The 19,084-nt window shown below is 33.6% G+C and overlaps 1 protein-coding gene across 3 annotated transcripts in view; it reads left to right on the top strand.

The window, feature by feature from the left end:
- LOC115975820 (KH domain-containing protein At4g18375-like) overlaps positions 1-8,431 on the top strand; it is a 36,218-nt gene extending 27,787 nt beyond the window's left edge. For all 3 annotated transcript variants that reach the window (XM_031096824.1, XM_031096822.1, XM_031096823.1), the window contains one exon: positions 7,608-8,431. In XM_031096824.1, coding sequence (XP_030952684.1) covers positions 7,608-7,955 — 348 coding nt within the window. In that variant the 3' untranslated portion in view covers positions 7,956-8,431. The remainder of the gene's footprint in view (positions 1-7,607) is intronic.
- Positions 8,432-19,084: the final 10,653 nt, after the last annotated feature.

The following is a 19,084-nucleotide window of genomic DNA, read 5'->3' as shown; positions in this document are numbered from 1 at the left end:
CTAATACAATTTCTGACAAAATTGAATCACCTGTTGTCATTCAACACACCATCCACCTCTATGCCTCACATGATTAGCCCGTTTGTGGGAACTAGCCAATATGTGAAAAAAGCGAGTATTATTGTCATCCTCTTTCAACCATAATGCATGTGGCTTTTGCCACCAAGAAATTTCCTCCATAGAGGCTAGATGATCAATTTCAGCCTCAAGCTCAATTCTGTGGGCCTTTTCTACTTGAGATAAGCATTGTGATCCTTCTTTAGCATCCAACCCCAATAGCTGACTCAATAAGCACTTTTTCCTTAAAAGCCAATGTCATGTTTATCCCACTCCTTCAAATCTTCTTTAAGAGTCTTCAATTTGTGGGTTAGAACAAAGCTTGGGGACGCTGTGAAATGGTATCCATTCCACCACCGATTGATTTCTCCACAAAACCTTCCATGTTCAATCACATGTTCTCAAATTGAAATGCACAAATCCCCTACTCATTCCTCCTGTTTCCACATTAGTTTTTAGATTCTTTAATGTTACTAAAATATTAAAAAAAGTCATAAATATTTAATTAGCTGTAATTCACAAGCAATAGGAAAAAAGAAATTAAACCTAGAAAGTTTTCTAGTTTAATGAACATCATTTGTTTTATTTAATTTTTTACTCTCATCTCACTTAGGGAAGTCATTTAATATATAATCTAGCTTCATTGTGTGATGTGAACTATTTTGGAGAGAACATAACCTCCATATTTTTTATGGGGCTGAGTGTTCATCTGTAGCGTTAAAACTGAATCTTTTACGTACTGTGTCTGAGTGGCTGGCTGCTTATAGTAGCTAGACATGGCAAAACGGGTCAGAATTTCCTGACCCGACCTGACCCAGAAAATACACAACTCGAACTTGAATTTTTGACCCGAAGCAAAAAATGTTGACCCGTGACCTGACCCATGACCCAAACCATTTTTTAAAACTTTATTTATTTATTTATTTTTTTTAGTAATAAAATTAAGACAATATTGGTTTAACTATTTTTTGTGAGCTTTAAGGAAACAATTAAGACCTTTACATAACTGCCTGCCAATGAATTGAAAGATGAATGGTTGAGGTATTCTGGAATGAGTAAAGATTTTTAGATATCAAATAACAAAGTACATGCCAAGATAGTCTGGTTATAGTAGAGTTAAAAACATATATTTAAAATTATAAATATGTATGAGAAACATTCATAAGTGTGAAAAGGCTGAAGCCAAAGTATCAATGTAATTAGCATAAATTATGAATGCTTAGGCTTATTTTTTAATAATTCATGTCTAAAATAGACGGCTTTTCAAAATAAATTATGAAAATTGAGTTATATGGCAAACTTGTAAAAAAATAAAGGTGCTGGGACCCACACTTATGACCTGTCTACGTTAAGTCAGAACCACATGCAATGTTTTGTATTCACTTTTCAACACTCCCTCTCTCTCTCTCTCTCTCTCTCTCTTTCTCTCTCTCACACACACACACACACACACACACACAAACCAGAAATTTCTGGTCTCTTTCTCTCATCTCTTGTAGTTTCCACTAAACACCTCCACCACTCCCAAGCCTGTACATATCCACCTCTCCAGCTTGTATCACCTGCTAGATTTGCCATGGGACCGATCAATGAAGAAGCAAGGTAGGGAATTGGGTTTTTGGGTTAAGATTGGTGGGTTTATGGGTTGAGATTGGTGGGTTTATGGGTTGTTTATGGTGTTGTTGGGTTTGTGGGTTGTTTATGTTGGCATTGAGATCGGTGGTTGTTAAGTTTTTGTGGGTTGCGGTAGTTGGTTTCTACATTTAATGGTGGTGAGTTTGTGTAGCGGCTGGATTGATTGGTGGTGGTCGGAGGCTGGGCGGCTGGGTTGATTGGTGGTGGTCGGAGGCTGGGCGGCTGGGTCGATTGGAGAGTGAGGGTGGTGGTTGTGTTTTTGTAGCTAAATTGTTCTATACAGTGGTGGTTGGTTTTGGCTTCTTTGGTTCCTCAGTGGGTTTGTCTCAACTATGGTCTGTGGGTTGGATTTTTGTGGGGAGATAGGCAAAGTAGTTGTTTCACGCTGGTTGTGAATGAAGGGCAATTACCTGTTCTGACTAGTGGGTTCTACCAACTGAGATAGAAGTTGCATTTTCAAACCAAAAACCAAGGGGATTTTAGAATGAGTTTAGAGTGCCAAACATGATCTGAAATGAGTTAAGAGAAGATAGGAAATTAGAACTGAGACATGAGATTGAGTTATAAGCAAAGAAAACTAAGATATGAATTATGAGATATGAGTGAGGCTAAAACCAAACGGGCCCTAAGTATCTTAGGTTTTCTTTTTTTCTAAGTCCAAGTTAGTCTTTTATTAGTTATTACCTAATTATGCTTTTAGTTTACTACTCAAATTAGGAGTCCTAATACTACTAGTACAAGAAATAGTTATAGTTGATTAATATATTTTGACATTTTTTTTTTACTTCTAAAAAAAGAGATATAGTTGATTAATAAACACATCGAGTGTTTTGAGTATTAAGGCATTTTTGGTTTTTAAATGTTCATTTCTTGTTTTCTCTTTTCAAGTATCAAAAGGCATTTTGGTTTTTGAATGTTCTTTTCTTGTTTTCTCCTCTCTTTTCTGCTTCACTTTCTTGTGCTAATGTTTAGGGTACTTATTCATATATGTCTTAAACACTATACACTTCTCTTTTCTCCTTCTTTGTTACAACCCCAAACCAAAGCCTTCCTCTTTCCTATCAAAACTTTAAATCCTCCACAACCACACGTAGACAAATTCCCCTATTTGTCCTACATCAATTTGGTATTAGAGCCAAAATCCTTCCACAAGTTCTTTGTTGAAAGTTTCTCCACCAATTGCTTGATGAAATTTCTCATTTAAGATGGTGGTCATCAATGTAGAACTAAATTCAAGGTTTTGGGATTTTCTTTTCAAGATTTTGTAGAATCCAAGAAAATTTGCAACAATTGAAGAAAGGGTGTGTTCAGTAAAAGTGAAGTTAGAAGATTTGTCTACCATGCAAGAAACTTTGGTAAGCTGACAGTTGCTATTTTGGTAAAGCTGACATCCTGCTAGAATGGTAGCTGATCAAGTTCTTAATATTCTAAGTTAGACCCTCAAATTTATCCCCACCCTTGTTGGCATACATTGCATTTGTTATCCCTTCAAAATTTGATGGTTGCCCAATTTGCTGTCACATGTTGGTTTAGTGCATCAAGGTGTTAGATTAAAGAGAAATCCAGCCTTACAGTTCATCACATGTCCAATTTCAAGAACAACACAAAAAATGCAATATAAGGACAATGGAGCAAGGTGAGCATAAGGCTGATCATGGAAAAGTCTAGAACGAGGAAGATATTGATGTTATTCTATGGATAATTTCAAGAATGATTTTAAGCCGAAATCTTTCGAAGGATTGATTTTATCATTCCAAAAGAATTCGATGATATTGTGGGATTATCCTTAATGCTTCCATAGGTAATTGAAGAGTCTGTGCAAGTTCTAGGCTGAGTTGTTTCCATCCAGGGAAGAATGATGCAGCCATGGAAGATTAATTTTTTACTACACAAATTTGTTTATTCAAATTTTATTTGGCGAAAAGCTGAAAATACCATTTTGATCCCTACATTTTGGGTTCACAGTCAATTTGATCCTTACATTTTGATAATAATCAATTTGGTCCATGTTATTTTCAACTTGTAGTCAATTTAGTCCCTACCTGTAACTCACTAACGGAAAATGCCTACGTGGCTAATAGTGTGCAATGTTGGCATGCTAATGTTGATGTGTCTAAATTTCAGGGATCCACATCAACACTTAGATGGCAAAAAAAGCCACATTAGCATTTATCTATATATATACACGCGCACACACACACAGCAGTTCAGCAGGACCACTGACTACCAGCAACCCAACAGTCCAGCACTACCACCAAACCCAAATCCACCCAGACCACCCTAAAAAAATCACAAACAAACCCAGATTCATTGCCACTGCTCAAGGTAAATTCTTCTCCAATTACTACGATCTCACCACACTGCCACACAAGGCAAATGCAATTCCATCTCTAGTAGCCGATCTCATCTCTCTCTCAATGCCCACTATCATAGCTGTCTTGGGCTATGCCTCAGCCATCGGCTTCATCTTGGCTCTAAGCCATGACTACATCCTTATGCGAAATGACAGAGGTTCCATTACAGGGATGAGTCCAAGAAAATTAGAGATAGAGGGAGAGAGCAAGCAAATGGTGGCTCATGGGAGTGAATGGCGAGGAGCAAGTTGTAATCCTGAATGGGCTCTCTCTCATCCTCTTCGATGAGACATAGGGAGAGAGCAAATACTTGGAATCTCTCTTTGATCTGGGTTTATATCAGGTGGGTTTGATTTTTTTTTTGGGCTTTGATCTGTTGAGCTAGTGTAATTTTGGTGAGGGCGAAATAAAAAAATCCCAATTTTGGGGTGGTTGGCTGGTGGTCCAGAATAAGGATTATATTTTCTTTCTTTGAAATTAAGAAATTAAAAAAAAAAAACTCATTCATATGGTGATGTGTAATTTTTTAAAATTAATTTAAGTTTTCAATTATTACTTTGATAGCCACATAAGCTTTAAATGTATCAACTGTGTACGGTTTTAGCCACATAGACATTTTTTATTAGTGAGTTAACGGTAAGTACCAAACTGACTGTAAGTTGAAAATAAGAGGGATCAAATTGATTGCTACTAAAATGTAGGGACCAAATTGACTGTGACCCCAAAATGTAGGAACCAAAATGGTATTTTCACCAATTTATTTTATGGGGCTCATTTGTGAAGTCCAATTGAAATAGAAGTTATGTGATTTTAGAGGTCTAGTTATTTGTCCTTGGGCTAAACGCATCCCTTAATTTGGGTTTTATGTAACATGTTTTGGTAAATTTTTATTAGGGGCATTTTCTAGAGTGGACAAATGCGTCATGTGTTTTTTACTTTTATTAGTTATTACCTTACTATTTTTTAGTTTACTAGTCAAACTAGAAGTCTTAACACTACTAATACAGGAGACACTATATATGTTTAATGTACTCAAAGGAGAGAGAGAGTTGATTAATAAAAATATTGTGTTGTTTTGAGTATTGAGGTATGTTGGCCTTCATGTCGTTTTTTCTCCTTTTCTTTTCTCTCTTCTCTTCTCTTTCCTGATATTGTTTATACAACCCTTGAAAATTTTCTTCTTTCCTTCTTTCTTACTACCTCAAACCATGCCCTTCCTCTTACCTATCAAAGTCCTAAATCCACCACAACTACACGTAAAGAAATTCCTCAAACTGTCCTATGCCACACTGCTTAGGCATGATCACGTTTAGAATCTAGTCCAGTGGCTGTGTGCCTTAAACAGATTGTAGGGCGCTTGAGGCAATCCACCACAATTACACGTAAAGAAATTCCTCAAACTGTCCTATGCCACACTGCTTAGGCACGATCACGTTTAGAACCTAGTCCAGCGGCTGTGCGCCTTAAACAGATTGTAGGGCGCTTGAGGCAAGAGAATCAATGAAGTTTGGCAAGAACCCTCTATACTTGAAGAATCCTCTATGGTTCAAGAAGATCTATAGCTTTATGAAGTTGAAAAGGTTGATTCGCCAAATCCACACATTAATTTTGTGATTCCTGAAGAGTTTAGTGAGCTGGAGTACAAGGTTTATACATTCTCAATGCTCCCAAAGATGATTGTGAACAGAAGCAAGTATTATGTGTTGGAATCCTAATCCTTCAATGTTTCAAAACTTGAGGTTGAGCTTTTTCAAACCAGGGGAGTATGATGTGGGGACAACTATTTTTTTTTTTTGGAATTTATTATTTCTGAATTTCTTTATCTCATAGGAAATTGGATTATTTAAAAACTTTTATTTTTATTCCGCCCATTTCTGTGCTTAGTGTCATATATTCTATTCATAGCTGGTCCCAAGCTTTGGGAAGAGGAGGGTTGTTGATGGCCAACGTAAAATATAGTCACACTTTTATGAATATATCCACTACAGATACTTGTTGTATTAGTTTTTAGATTAGCTTTTGTTTTTAGATAGGATTATTTTTTATTCTTGGAAGTTCTATAAAGAAAAAGGTTTAGTTATAAAATTGGTTGTAAAATAAGGTTACAACTCACTTAATATCTTTTTACTGAAGGTGAATTTTGACAAATTTACTATTGGATTACATTTTTTTCTTATATCTTTCATGTTTACAAAATTTCTAGAAATTTAAATATCAATAGCTATGACATCAATAAATTGTTAAAATTGCAAGTTTTTGTAGTTTAAAATTATGCATAAAATATAAACTTATAGATCATATAGTAAATAATATCCGATTGACACAAAATTTGACATGTGTATTTAGAGCATAAAGAACATGTAATTCAACAGTTAGATATTCAAAATATGTAATAATGTTTATTTTATTGAGTATGGTTATAGCTTAAGGCTACATCCAATTTTGTAGCTAAACTTTGTCCTTCTATAAAAGGATTCTAAGTGGTTTTATTGAAGATTGATGTTTTGATGAATAAAATTGAAATTGGAGATTTTCCAAATTGTTGGTTGTTGATTCCTAATAGCTTGGACGTCGATTCCTAAGTTTTCTTGCTTCGCGCTGATTCCAGGCAACCCCTGAGTTCTAATTGTTAGGGTTATCTTTTAATTTTTGTTCTTTTTATTTCTTATTGATATTGTTTGATATTGTCTTGCATCTCTTAAGCTTTTTGACATGTGATAATTTATCATGATATCAAAGTAGGTGATTCTAAGTTTGAACCCTATTTCCACTTTACCTCTCATTTAAAAAGATATAAATCCCACATGTTGGGCCTCCCTTATTAAGGGATAGTCTTGGTTTACAGGTGAGGGCATGTTAGAATAATAGTTAAATGATTAAATTTACTATTTTCTAACAATTTAAAGCTTTTGAGACTAGTAGTAATTTATCACCCTTTTTTTCTTCAAATTTTCCGTCACTCTTTCATGGACATGCATGCAATTGTGTCCCAGGCGTGCTCGTGTTTGATGGCTTTTTGTTGTGTCCTTGCTTTTTAACCTGATACCTGTGGTTTGTGGGTTATCCCAGGTATTCAGAGTTTATCCTGTCCTACTAAGTGGGATGTGGGTGTTTCTTGTCATTTAAAAAAAGAGAAGAAAAAAGAGCTTATTGCATCATTTCATATAGGAATGTTGTATTCATAATTACAACTTACAAGTTTCTTTAGTTTTTTTATCTTAAAAAATGTCAGGCTCAAGCCTTGGTTTGTGCTTTGTACCTAGGCTCTTTACACTTTCAATGTATCTTGTACCCTGGATAACTCTAGTTTCAGTTCCATTCCATGTAAAGGTGTCAGTCTAGTAACATCAAAATATCAAATGCTATAAAATTGAAAAACAAGCATTTTCCTTTTTGTAGAATGCCAAATTTGGCCATCATATATTTTCAAAAATTTTGAATTATCAGCTTGTTAGGGATCTAGGTTTTCAACTTCTATGGGCTTCAACTTGTTAAGCATGATGCAATATCATATTCAGGACTTCTATATTCAAAATTCATAAAAAATAATTTCTTGTTCAGGTTGTTGGGGCAAGAGTGAAGCTTCAAAACTCTCATGCTGGTGGCTTCGGATGTGCTGTTGACATCCGGGGTTCTTCTGAGCACTTGAATGCAGCACAGAGTATCCTTCAGGCCTTCATGGCTTCTGGTGGACAAAATGTGAATTCTCAGAACTACCAGAATATGAATGCTCAACAAGGCTCCTACCAGAACATGAACGCTCAGCAAAGCTACCAAGGCTCCTATCAAAACATGAATGCTCAGCAAAGCCCCTATCAATCAAGTGGCCAGCAAGGATCGTACCCCAACATCAATGTACCGCAGGGTGCTTACCACAACATCAGTGCCCAGCAAAGCTACCAGTACTAACTCTGATTTTGCCGATTTTGTACCATAATTAATTCTTGTGTTTAAATTTCTTAATTTAATTGCTCAAATTAGCATACTGACAGGGGGATTAGAGGTCTAGTTATCTCATGACTTATAGGGGTTATTTAGGTGTGAACTAGAAAAAACATTATGCTCTAGAGTGCTGAAGGGAGTTGTAAGCATCCTCACAAAATACAAGAAAATTTACAAATTGTTATTTATGAGGATTGCTGTATAGACAGTTCAAATGTTGGAGTTCAAATCTTAAAAATTTGCTCAAAATGTGTTGTAAGGTTGTAACATCATGTGGATACCCCCAGTTGAATCGAAAGTAATTTCCAGGAATCACTTGCATGTTATGGCTTATGCACTTAGGCCTACAATTTTTAATGTTTGAATGGCGTCAATATGAATTTGTATGGATATCTACCTGGCATATTAACATTGTCACGCAAGCAGTGACAGCCCTCTGTCAATATTTATTTTTTTAGTGTGAGAATTTCTTAGACAATTTTATCCCTTTCAAATCATCCCCTTCTTTGTTGATGTAACAATAAACATGGTTTCCGAACCTGCAAATTATAAAAGGGTTTGTTTCAATATTTTGGCGTATATTCAATCCGGCATTTTCTAACAATTGTCTCTTTAAAATTTCCATTGCTTTTTTCGTTTAAAAGCAAAAACCATTCAGTCTCTATTTGAACACTCCAATTCTAAAGCCCGATTTTGAGGAATGGGGAGCCGACCTCAAAGCCTAAATTCGAAAGGCTGCCTTTGTTGAAAACATTGGACTCTAATGAGTTAAAAGAGTACCAAAGCTTTTTTTTTTTTTTGCTTTCTGGGAAAAAGTAGTACATTTTTCTTTCCGAGACAGTCGCAGTTGTAAAATTACAACCCTATATCTAACTAGGATTTACTTTAAGCAGAACCACAAGGTTTTATCTTTTTCCTCAAAACCCTGTTATCCAATCTTTTTAAAATCACTTTTGAAAAATTTACATGCCTTTTTTCATTTCAAAATCAAAATTTTCGTCTGCTTTCACCAAAATGCTAAAACTGTTTGGCCGAGCTTTTAGAATAAAACTTGAAAGTTATCCGTGCGATGTACGGATAATGTTGTAATATTTTATGTAAGATGATTTTGGAGAATGTTGTATAAGTATTATAACATAATTTTTATAGAACTTTATTTATAATGAGTTCATCATAAAAAGCAACAATTATAAATTGTACACACATGTTCATTATAATAATTCAATTGAAGTGATGAGAAATAAAAAATAAAAAAAAACTTTGGAGGAATATTATTAAAAGTTGATATAAAATTTGTCTTTGTCTTTCTCCTTAATTCTAGAACAAAATACACATTCTAAACACCCGCAGTCAATCACATCATTTACAAAACCTATAAATTTACAACATCCGACCTTAGCATCAAAATAGTAATGGTCGTAATCATTTAATATAAAATGCAAGCCCCCCATCTTTGGTTGTGGTCAACTCATATGGGGTAGGATTAGATAAAACAACAATGTTAGGGTTTGAAAAATTGAAGGTAAATGACATCGTTTTTGGTCTGTGTGTTTGACATAGAATGGTATGAAGGGTTATGGCTGGGTAATTATATATAAAGGGATAAAAGTGTAAGAGGTGAAAATGGTGAATTAAAATGCAAAGAACTTTGTGATATGTGTGAGAGATGAAAATTCTTGAAATATTGAACCAAAAGATACAAAGAATATTTATTTTTTAATTAGAAAAGTATTGAAACATTGAATCAAATGAAACAAAAAGTCTATATTTAATTTGTTCTTATCTTGAGAACATTTTAATTCTTTTTGCATAGAATGTGCCACTTGACAGAATTTTATGCTTTCTCATATGAGATCTCTGTTTTATATATATATATATATATATATATATATATATTTTGATGTTAGAAGTGCCTTTTCTCCTGAAAATTTCCCCTTGGATTTTAGTCTTTTAGCTGAACCTCCTAAAAGAACTTCCAACTTCTTCAAAATTTGCTTCACGAACCTAGTGTGATCCCAAAAAAGGGCCAACTCGATAGAAGTTAAACCTATTCAAATAAATGAAAACTATTAAAAAGAAAAATATGGAGAAGATTATAGAGAGAAAGAACAAAAATGATTAATGTGATTCGACGTTAAAAGACTTATGTCCATAACGAAAATTGTTAGTGCTCCAGTGCACTCAATGCGGATATGGGATAAGTTTTAGACACGTGTCCACATCATATCGCGTCCAGTGCACTATAATATATACTCTTTCAACAAAGCTTTGGTGACAACTTGCGTCCACTATATATGCAACTTTGAAGAACCACGACAACCATGGAAGAGCACTATGCGTATCCGTGGTTGGCTTATATGAAGTGGTCTTCTAATTGGTATGCAAAAGTACGACTTCTATAATGTGTGTTATGACAATGCCTGTCGAGGAATTGAGACCATTTTACACATGCAGTATACAAAAGGATAAAACGCGCGTATGGTACTTAAAGCAACTCATAATGAAGCACAGAAGATTTTCTGATAGATGGTCATTTCAAATCCTCTATAAAGGAAGTGCTCCTTCCACTTCGCCAATTATGAGAGAACTGATATTGGTGGTGTGCCCTGTTGAAATCTATTGTTGTTTGCCTTATCATCCCCAGTATCAATTCCATGGATATCCAGGAGGGCACTTTCCATTTTATCCATAAAAGTTTCTATTTGAAGCACTGGCTTATGGTTGTCATTTCATTGATATGTATATGTATAACTCTTACCTCACCACATAGAGCAGCACTATGTTTATTAAGCACTTGACAATTTGAGTGCTCCAACTATACCATGCAATCAAAATTGTCTACTTACCTGCTCAAAAGATTAGCAAAAGTTCCTGTTGGGACGTAGATGTCTTCTGTGTTTCCTATAAAGGAAAACATGTCTTTTTTTTAATAAGCATGTAATAGTAGAGTTTGTTGAGACTGGCGTAGTAATAAAAATATATTGCTCGATTTTTTCAGGAGTTAGGATTCCACCCATTTCTACCTTGGTTTGTGCATGGATGATTCTGTGCATTTAAGAGATTACTCTTCTGGTTTGTTTGAATGTAGGATTTAAAGAGAGAGATTTGAATTTTGATCTTTAGTTTATATGACTTGAATATGGCACTAAATCAGAATATATATATATATATATATATATATATATTTTGGATGAAATTTATGCCTAGATTTGGGTTTTCTTAAATGTGGATTTCAGATGAATACGTGTAAGATGTTATTTCAAATTTGTAATATCACAAATATTTTAGCTAAAGTAAACTCTGTAATTTACATTATTATGTATTGACGTTTATGTTTATATATAAGATTTTTTTTCCAAAATAATCAAATCCCTCAAACTATTTTATTAGTTAGCCAAGGTTTTGAAATTATTTTGGTATCTAATAAATCGAGTGCAGATAACTTGATTTTGCTCTGTGAAATTGCACTTGGAAATCAAGTGTCTCACACTCGAGTTCCAAACTTGAGTGTCTCACACTCGATTTCTAAGTGCAATTTCACAGAGCAAAATCGAGTTCTCTACACTCAATTTGTTAGATACCAAAATAATTTCTGTGGGGGGTAAAAGACTAGGAGGTCCATGTCAATGTCTACATTGGGCCAAGGGCCCAGTCCAAGAAAAAACCCCTCCTCGGCCATGGGAAGAACCCTCCTCGGCATGGATGTAGCCGAGGACAAAGGGGGCAACCTGCTACTAGTAGTGACACTCCAAACCATTCCACGGAACAGGAAAAGTACTAAAACAGAAAATGACAACGGAGAAAATGGAAGTGTCTAAGGGAAAGACTGCCATTATTGCATTCAGTGCCTTATGCCTGACATAACCATGCTTTTCTGCCTTTACAACCACTCTCAACAACTGGAGGGAAGAGCTGGGACAAGTACCTACCTTAGGAACCCCATTCAGGAGGAAGGAAACTACTATAAAGAGGGGGTAGAGGGAGATAGGTGAGGGGGGCTAAAACCCCTATCATACCAGAGGCTCCAGAAAAAGCTTCTCGGACTGTACCGAGGACCAATCTTCTTTGGTAAACTCAGCTCATCTCAGCTTGATCGTGAAGAACACCATGCTAACTATTGTCCGTACACTAAAGCCTAGTTCTTTGACCCACTTTCTACAAATTCATTATACCGGGTCACTGGTCTAAGGTCCCATACGTCTTGGGCCTAGGGGCCGAAAAACGTGACCCTACAATTTCAAAACCTTGGCTAACTAATAAAATAGTTTGGCTTTTATAGTAATTTTGGAAAAAAAAAACCTAGATATCTATATTATATATAAGAGGATTCTCACATTTCAACTGAACTTTTATATGGTTAAAAAATAATCTGGTTAATGAAGGATAATTTCTTTTAGAAATAGGGTCATAAATGTCAAATAACAAATTTTATTTTGAATTCAAAAAGAAAACTCCTAAAATTTAGGATTTTTTTTTTTCCCTTCATGTTCATCTTTTTATTTCCTAAAATTTCGTTTCGTTTAGTTTCTTTTTTCTTTTTTAATTTTTTTAATAATAATAGATGCAAATTATTAACCTTTACCTAAAAATAAAAAAGCCTCTAAGCACGCAACACGCATACTTAGAGACTAGTGTGTGTGTGTGTGTCTATATATATATTGAGATAGTTTCAACCTATATATTTCAAATCCCTTGATTTTAAATTTTCAAATCCAAACCTAACCATGGTTTTAAATGGATTGCTAACTCCCTCAGAAATAGGGCAAAAACTGGAATTTATATATATATATATATATATATATATTTATATGTATATATTCCAGTTTTAACTTTGGACAAAGTTTATCTACAAAATTACTTGTAATCTAAGTCTACAAACTTTTAACATCTTTTTATTAGATGTAAATTTTGACAAATCCACCATTAGATTATATCTTCTTCTTATATCCTCCGTGCTTACAAAATTTCTACAAAATTAAAGATTAATAGTTATGTCATCAATAAATTGTTTAAATTGTAAGTTTTTGTTGTTTAAAATTATGCATAAAATATAGACTTATAGATTATATAGTAAATAATATCTAATTGACACAAAATTTGATATGTGTATTAAGAGCGTAAAAAATATGCAATTTAAAGGTTAGATTTCCAAAATATGTTGTGATATTTATTTTATTGAGTAAGGTTGTAACCTAAGGCTACAACCAATTTTGTACCTAAACTTTGTCCTTTAACTTTTCACTTCTACACCTTATTCACTTAGTTTAATGACATAAAATAAAGGGCTAAGCTCTGTACCATTATAAAAAAGAAGGGAATTTAACTTTTCACTGGCAGATGTGCTAGGATCCATATTAACATCTATTGGTCTCCAAAAACTACTACACTTCATTGCTCACTTAGAGCATCTCCAACGGTGTAGCTAAACTCAAAATTCTCTCTATAATAGAGAATGAAACCATAATTCATTACTCCAACAGTCTCTCTAGTTCTCAAAAAGTTTTTTGCTCATGAACAATAACTCATCAAGTTTGATGAGCTGTGTAGATTAGGAAAATAATTTATCATATTTAAAAATTCTAGAGCTAACTTTTTTGTGCCGGCGTGAATAAAGGAAGAATTAAAAAAAAATTAAAGAAATAATGAAGAAATAATATTTTAATGGAATATAGAAAATATAGAGAATCTGTTGGAAAATGTATTTTATAAAGTAGGTAGATAAAATGTAAAAGTCACCGTTTACTCACCAAATAGTACAGAAATTTGAAGAATTTACTGAAAATGCTCTTAGAAACTACTTATTGTGTGTCAGCATTTCACTTTGAAGAAGAAAACGACTGCTCCATTCCTAGCTAGCATACTTTACAGTACGTGCTCATGCTAACCTGAGCAGTACAAGCTCATGTCTACCCCTTTTTTCGACATCTTTTATCCAAAACTTTTATCTTCATTACTTGTCTTATCAATAGCTATATCAATGGGCTGAAAATTCTTTTAACTGTTCTGACTCTGAAAATAAATAGAATTTTTTTTTTTTGGTAAACATAAAATAACAAGTCATTGGGTGCTTATGTGAAAATTTATAATGCAGATTGATGGAAAGTGGTTCAAATATGGAAAGTGGTAAAAATGTTCGTAAGCTGAAAACTTGGGATGTTGAGTGAAGGGTTTGACATGATGTGAAAGCCTTTGTGAAATATTATTCAATCTCTAATGTCAAATGGAAACTATACTAATTGCTCAAAGAGGTCACAATGCACTCATCCTCCTATACGAATCAACTTTGGTGGAGGGCCAGTTGACAAAATAAGTCTATAAAGGAAACCTTTAATCAAGAAGGCTTTCATTTTATAGATTACAGTTAATAATGCGTTTCAGCTTCACGTTGACATTTGCATCTTATCATCTAGGGGGTGCTCATTGTATTATATCCAAACCGGGCTAGAGCTAAACACCTGTGCTTGCTAGGGTAAGATAGAGTTTTTATTAGGGATGTAAAAATTCTCTATCCTTCCCGTGATTTTTTTTCCCCTCGCAATGATGAGGTGATGGAGAGGGAATTTGTTTTCTTTGTTCCATCCTATCTCGTACCGCCCCACTCTAACTGTGTATATGTATTATTTTTATTTAATATATATTTAATTAACTTAATTATCTATACTATTATTTAAGGGGTTTCCAAGCCATTTAAGCCTTGAACTCTACATAAAACTCCTAAATTTTAGGTAAATTTAAAAAATTGGTGTTTTTTTTTTGCCTTGTTTCTCCATATCACATAAAAATAGGCACTACCTCTCCTTACATTTTCTAACATTTTTTTTTTTTTGTTGAGATTATATCAACTTGGGTTTATTTTTGATAGAGTTGAACATGTACAAAAAAAGAAAAAAGAAAAAAAGAAAACAGTAAGAGAGAAACAAAAAAAGAAAAAAGAAAAAAGAAAAAGGAGAAGAGATATGTTTTGTTGTTGTTGTTGTTTTTTGGTTAGAAAATTGATATGAATGTTGTTTCAAAAATAGAAGAACCTTACGCCCATGCTCAGAGGCTAGTGTGTGTGTATATATATATAATTTAGTTTTTTCCATATACATATTCTATTTATAATTTATTTATTTTACATATTGTATATTACCATCTCCAAAACACTTATATTTTTCCCTATCTTTTGGCACTCTCGTTACTAAACACCACTTTTGTACATATTTCCAACTCAATCCCTCCAAACCTAGCCCATTTTTGCCCTATGCAGATTTTTTTTTAGTGCACGAATAAAAGTACAATTTACACATTTCAAGACATTGTCAAAAGTAACGAGAAAAAAAGGCAATATCAAACGATTGGGGAAAAATATATATTTTTATTTAGAATAGATCTACTTTATAGTTCAAATCAAATATTACAAATTTAAAGATATATTTAGTGCTACATTAAAAATTAAATGGCATGACTGTAAGATCTATTGAATAAATTTTGATTTTGAAATGGTCTATATCCATTTTAGAGAAGTCAAAACTTAACATAGATATAATTCGTTGTTCTTATGTTTTCACTTCTTTGTTTTTTCTTTCTCTTGTAAAACATCAATAAAATGAAATGTAATTTCATTTCAATTATATTGTGATTGCAGGTTATGGATTATTAACCAAATGTAGTAGTATTCCTTTCAAATTTCAAAACTAGGAATATAGAATATTTGTCATGAGAGTAAGTAGGATTAAGGGTTATTTATTTTAATGGGGAGTATGCTTAGTAGGGCCAAGCATTCTTTGATAACAAGCCATCATGTATTCCTAAATTACCTACTACTTTTTTATTTTTGTTTTGTGAGAATCAAATTCCTAATATTTATATAACAGTACGTAAATCTAATAGATACGGTTCACAAAAAAAAAAAAAAAAAAATCTAATAGATATGGGAACCGATACACCCTACTTTTAATTTTTTTTTAAATATTTATTATTACAACGGCAGTGATACCCATTCAAAAAAAAAAAAGAAAAGAAAAACGGCAGTGATACACCATACTTATGTTTGCCTATCTTTCGTGCAATCCTATTTCTCTTATTATATATACGCCGAGACTAATCTTAAGATCTGTACAAAACATTCTCTAATCTAAAGGTAATCATGACTTTTCCAAAACAAAATCTTGCAACTCAAGTTGATTGGTGGGAGAGATTTGGTGAGATCTTGTATTGCCTTAGTCAAAGAAGCTATCAAGCATGCATGATCAGCATCTTTTGTTTTTGGATTTGGGATATTCCAAATATTTGCATATTTAGTGAATAAGACAATAAGCCAAAAAAAAAAAGGGAGAGATTTTTTCTACTTTGTTACCATGACTTTTGAGTGGAATTGTGATGTGCCTTTTTATTAGAATCCATTTTCCTCTTCCTTGTGTGTGTGTTTGTTTCTCAAAAAAAAAAAAAAAAAAAAATGGAAATATAAAGAGACTTAGTTTGAATTTATTAGGCTTGTATGTAATACTATGAATGTGTACGTTCTATTACTTATTAGATAGAAACGTTAGACACACATGCACATGTTCTAGACTAGGGACCCTTTCAATTTATTGTTGGTTATCTATTTATACTTCTCCCATCAAAGAGTATGTCTGTTTATCAAATGACATCTATTTAACCAAGCGTTATAAGTGTTTGTTCACAAAAGACTCCTAATTGGATGGATCTTTATCTATCACTCTTATTATCAAATAAATAATAAATCCAAAAAATAATTAAAATAAAATGTATGTGGGCCACTTTAAGTCTCCTTATGTAGATAATTTTACAATTTTCCACTTGACCCACATGACATTTTAAGAACTTAATGAGTGATAGTCACTATAATAAGGCCATAATTTTACCCATACATTCTAATTCTGAAATGCTCCTAATCAAATAAAGAATCCTATACACGAATCATGGCGGTAATACCCTTATAACGATGACTACTTCCTTCCATGTATTGCAATGTATGTACTCCCTACATATGCACTTTATGAGCCATTAATATTGTATGAATGGACTACCTACTAGCCATTCGAGTCCTTTATATATCCCCACAGATATATTCTTTATGTATTCCAACGGATATACATCTTTATATATCCTCATGCATAAATAAACCTTACATATCCCCATGGATAAAACATCGTTTACATATCTCCATGGATAAAACAAACTTTATGCAAATACTTTATGTGCACAAAATAAACATGATGTCTTTTATTCTCTAAGAATATCCAAATACATGTCCAGAAAACAAAAACAAAACAATTAGAAAGAAATTAAACATTTACTAAACTACCAAGTCCCATGTGTCCCACGTGATCTTTATATTGTTTGGTCAGCAAACCTTTAGTCATGGGATCAACAATCATAAACTTGTATTGATACCTCGTGGTGGTTTGACCACCCACCGCGGCGACACTCACGTGCTTGAACATACAAACTTAGAGCTCGGGTGTTGTGAAGAAGGGTATACCTCTTGTGTGTGACTGGAAAGTAAGTCAATTTTAATTAAGTTACCAAAGGTAAGTGAAGTTGCCACCAATCGTTGGGTTTCTTTCAAGGTGTGATTGGTCACCTGACTCTATTTTGTTTTTATTACCAATCATAGGCTAGGAAAAATGTCGTTTTTCCTAATCTAATATGGATGGATAAAAAATCTTGATTCTTGAGTTCAGAAGTCTGGTTATGTATGGAGAAGGTGTTAGGCATCTGTGGACACAACGGAAAGTGTTGGAGTCGTCACCTAGTTTTTGCAATGGTCTAGGAACCGTGTATATAGCGTCCTCTCGAGGAAGGACTATTGATCTTACTACCAGAGATATGAGTTCAAAGTTTAAGCACTCAAGATTGCCTAACCCTAAGGTTGGCCTCCCATCATTGTGTCTTACGTCTTAACCTTGATAAAATCAAGTTCAATACTTTCACACAAACACACACACATTGTCATACATCTAAGCATACAATGTGGCATCATTCATCCCATAACACATACATATCCATCCATAAAGCATAAGGAACCCAACCACACAAACACAACCCTAGCATTCATCTAATAATGGCATCAAGGCATTCATCACATTACAAACCCTAATCATACATCTAAGTATGCTCCATCACAAACTCCATCATATTATACCAAGGAAACAGCAAAACAAGGCAACAAAGTAGACATGGCGAACAAACATATACATGAAATCGCACATCGAACAAGCATATTCATCTCTATCATCAAAGCAAGACCATATCATAGATGTATGAGCATTTCTAATGCATGATTTACCTTTTACTTACCTTGCAGCAACTCAGCACCAATGGCATATTTATGCGTGAACATGTAAATGCATGTTCATGTCATTAAAACAAGGAAAATACTAAACAAACCCTAATTCTAACATATGATAGTAAACCAAGAAACTAAACATGTGAAACAGAGACTTTGGAAGTATAAAAACATGGAAAAGAAGCTAAACAAAACAAACATGTGAAAGTAGAAGCAAAACAAACAAAAACAAAAATTAGGGTTTCTAGGTAGTGGTTTGCGCATGCAAGAACAAGCCTGCGTGCGTATAATCAAGCCTATGTGCGCAAGCAAGATTATGAATACATAAGTTCTTGCCCAAAACCCTAAAGACACAACCAAGCCTAAAACATTAAATCTGAAACCCGAACTTGCATTTTAAACATACAAACCTAAACTAGAAAAGCGTATAAAAACATATTATAACAAATGAATAAAGCAAATAGAAAGATTTAAAAGTAGAAAATGAAAGAAAGGAAAAAAGAAAAGTTTCGACTAGATAGCTCACACAAAAGCTTTCCAAACTTGATTTTGACTATTCCCTTCAGTCAAATCTATTCACAAACCAATAAAAAAGTGATTTGTAACATTAAACTAAAAGGATTGGGGCTAGAAAAGGTCTCAATCAAACAAAATTGACTTGAGGGTGTTTATGAAAAACTCCCTTTTGATTAACTATTTTCTAGTGAATCTTGTATTTTTCCTGTGGGATTTTTGTCTGTTTTGAAAATGTACTATGTAGGGCTTTATATAGTGGAAAAAATGGGGTTTGGAATGGTTTTTA

The sequence above is a fragment of the Quercus lobata genome, chromosome 2, assembly GCF_001633185.2.
Source record: "Quercus lobata isolate SW786 chromosome 2, ValleyOak3.0 Primary Assembly, whole genome shotgun sequence".
Taxonomy (NCBI): domain Eukaryota; kingdom Viridiplantae; phylum Streptophyta; class Magnoliopsida; order Fagales; family Fagaceae; genus Quercus; species Quercus lobata.
This window is presented reverse-complemented; position numbering and strand designations above follow the sequence as displayed.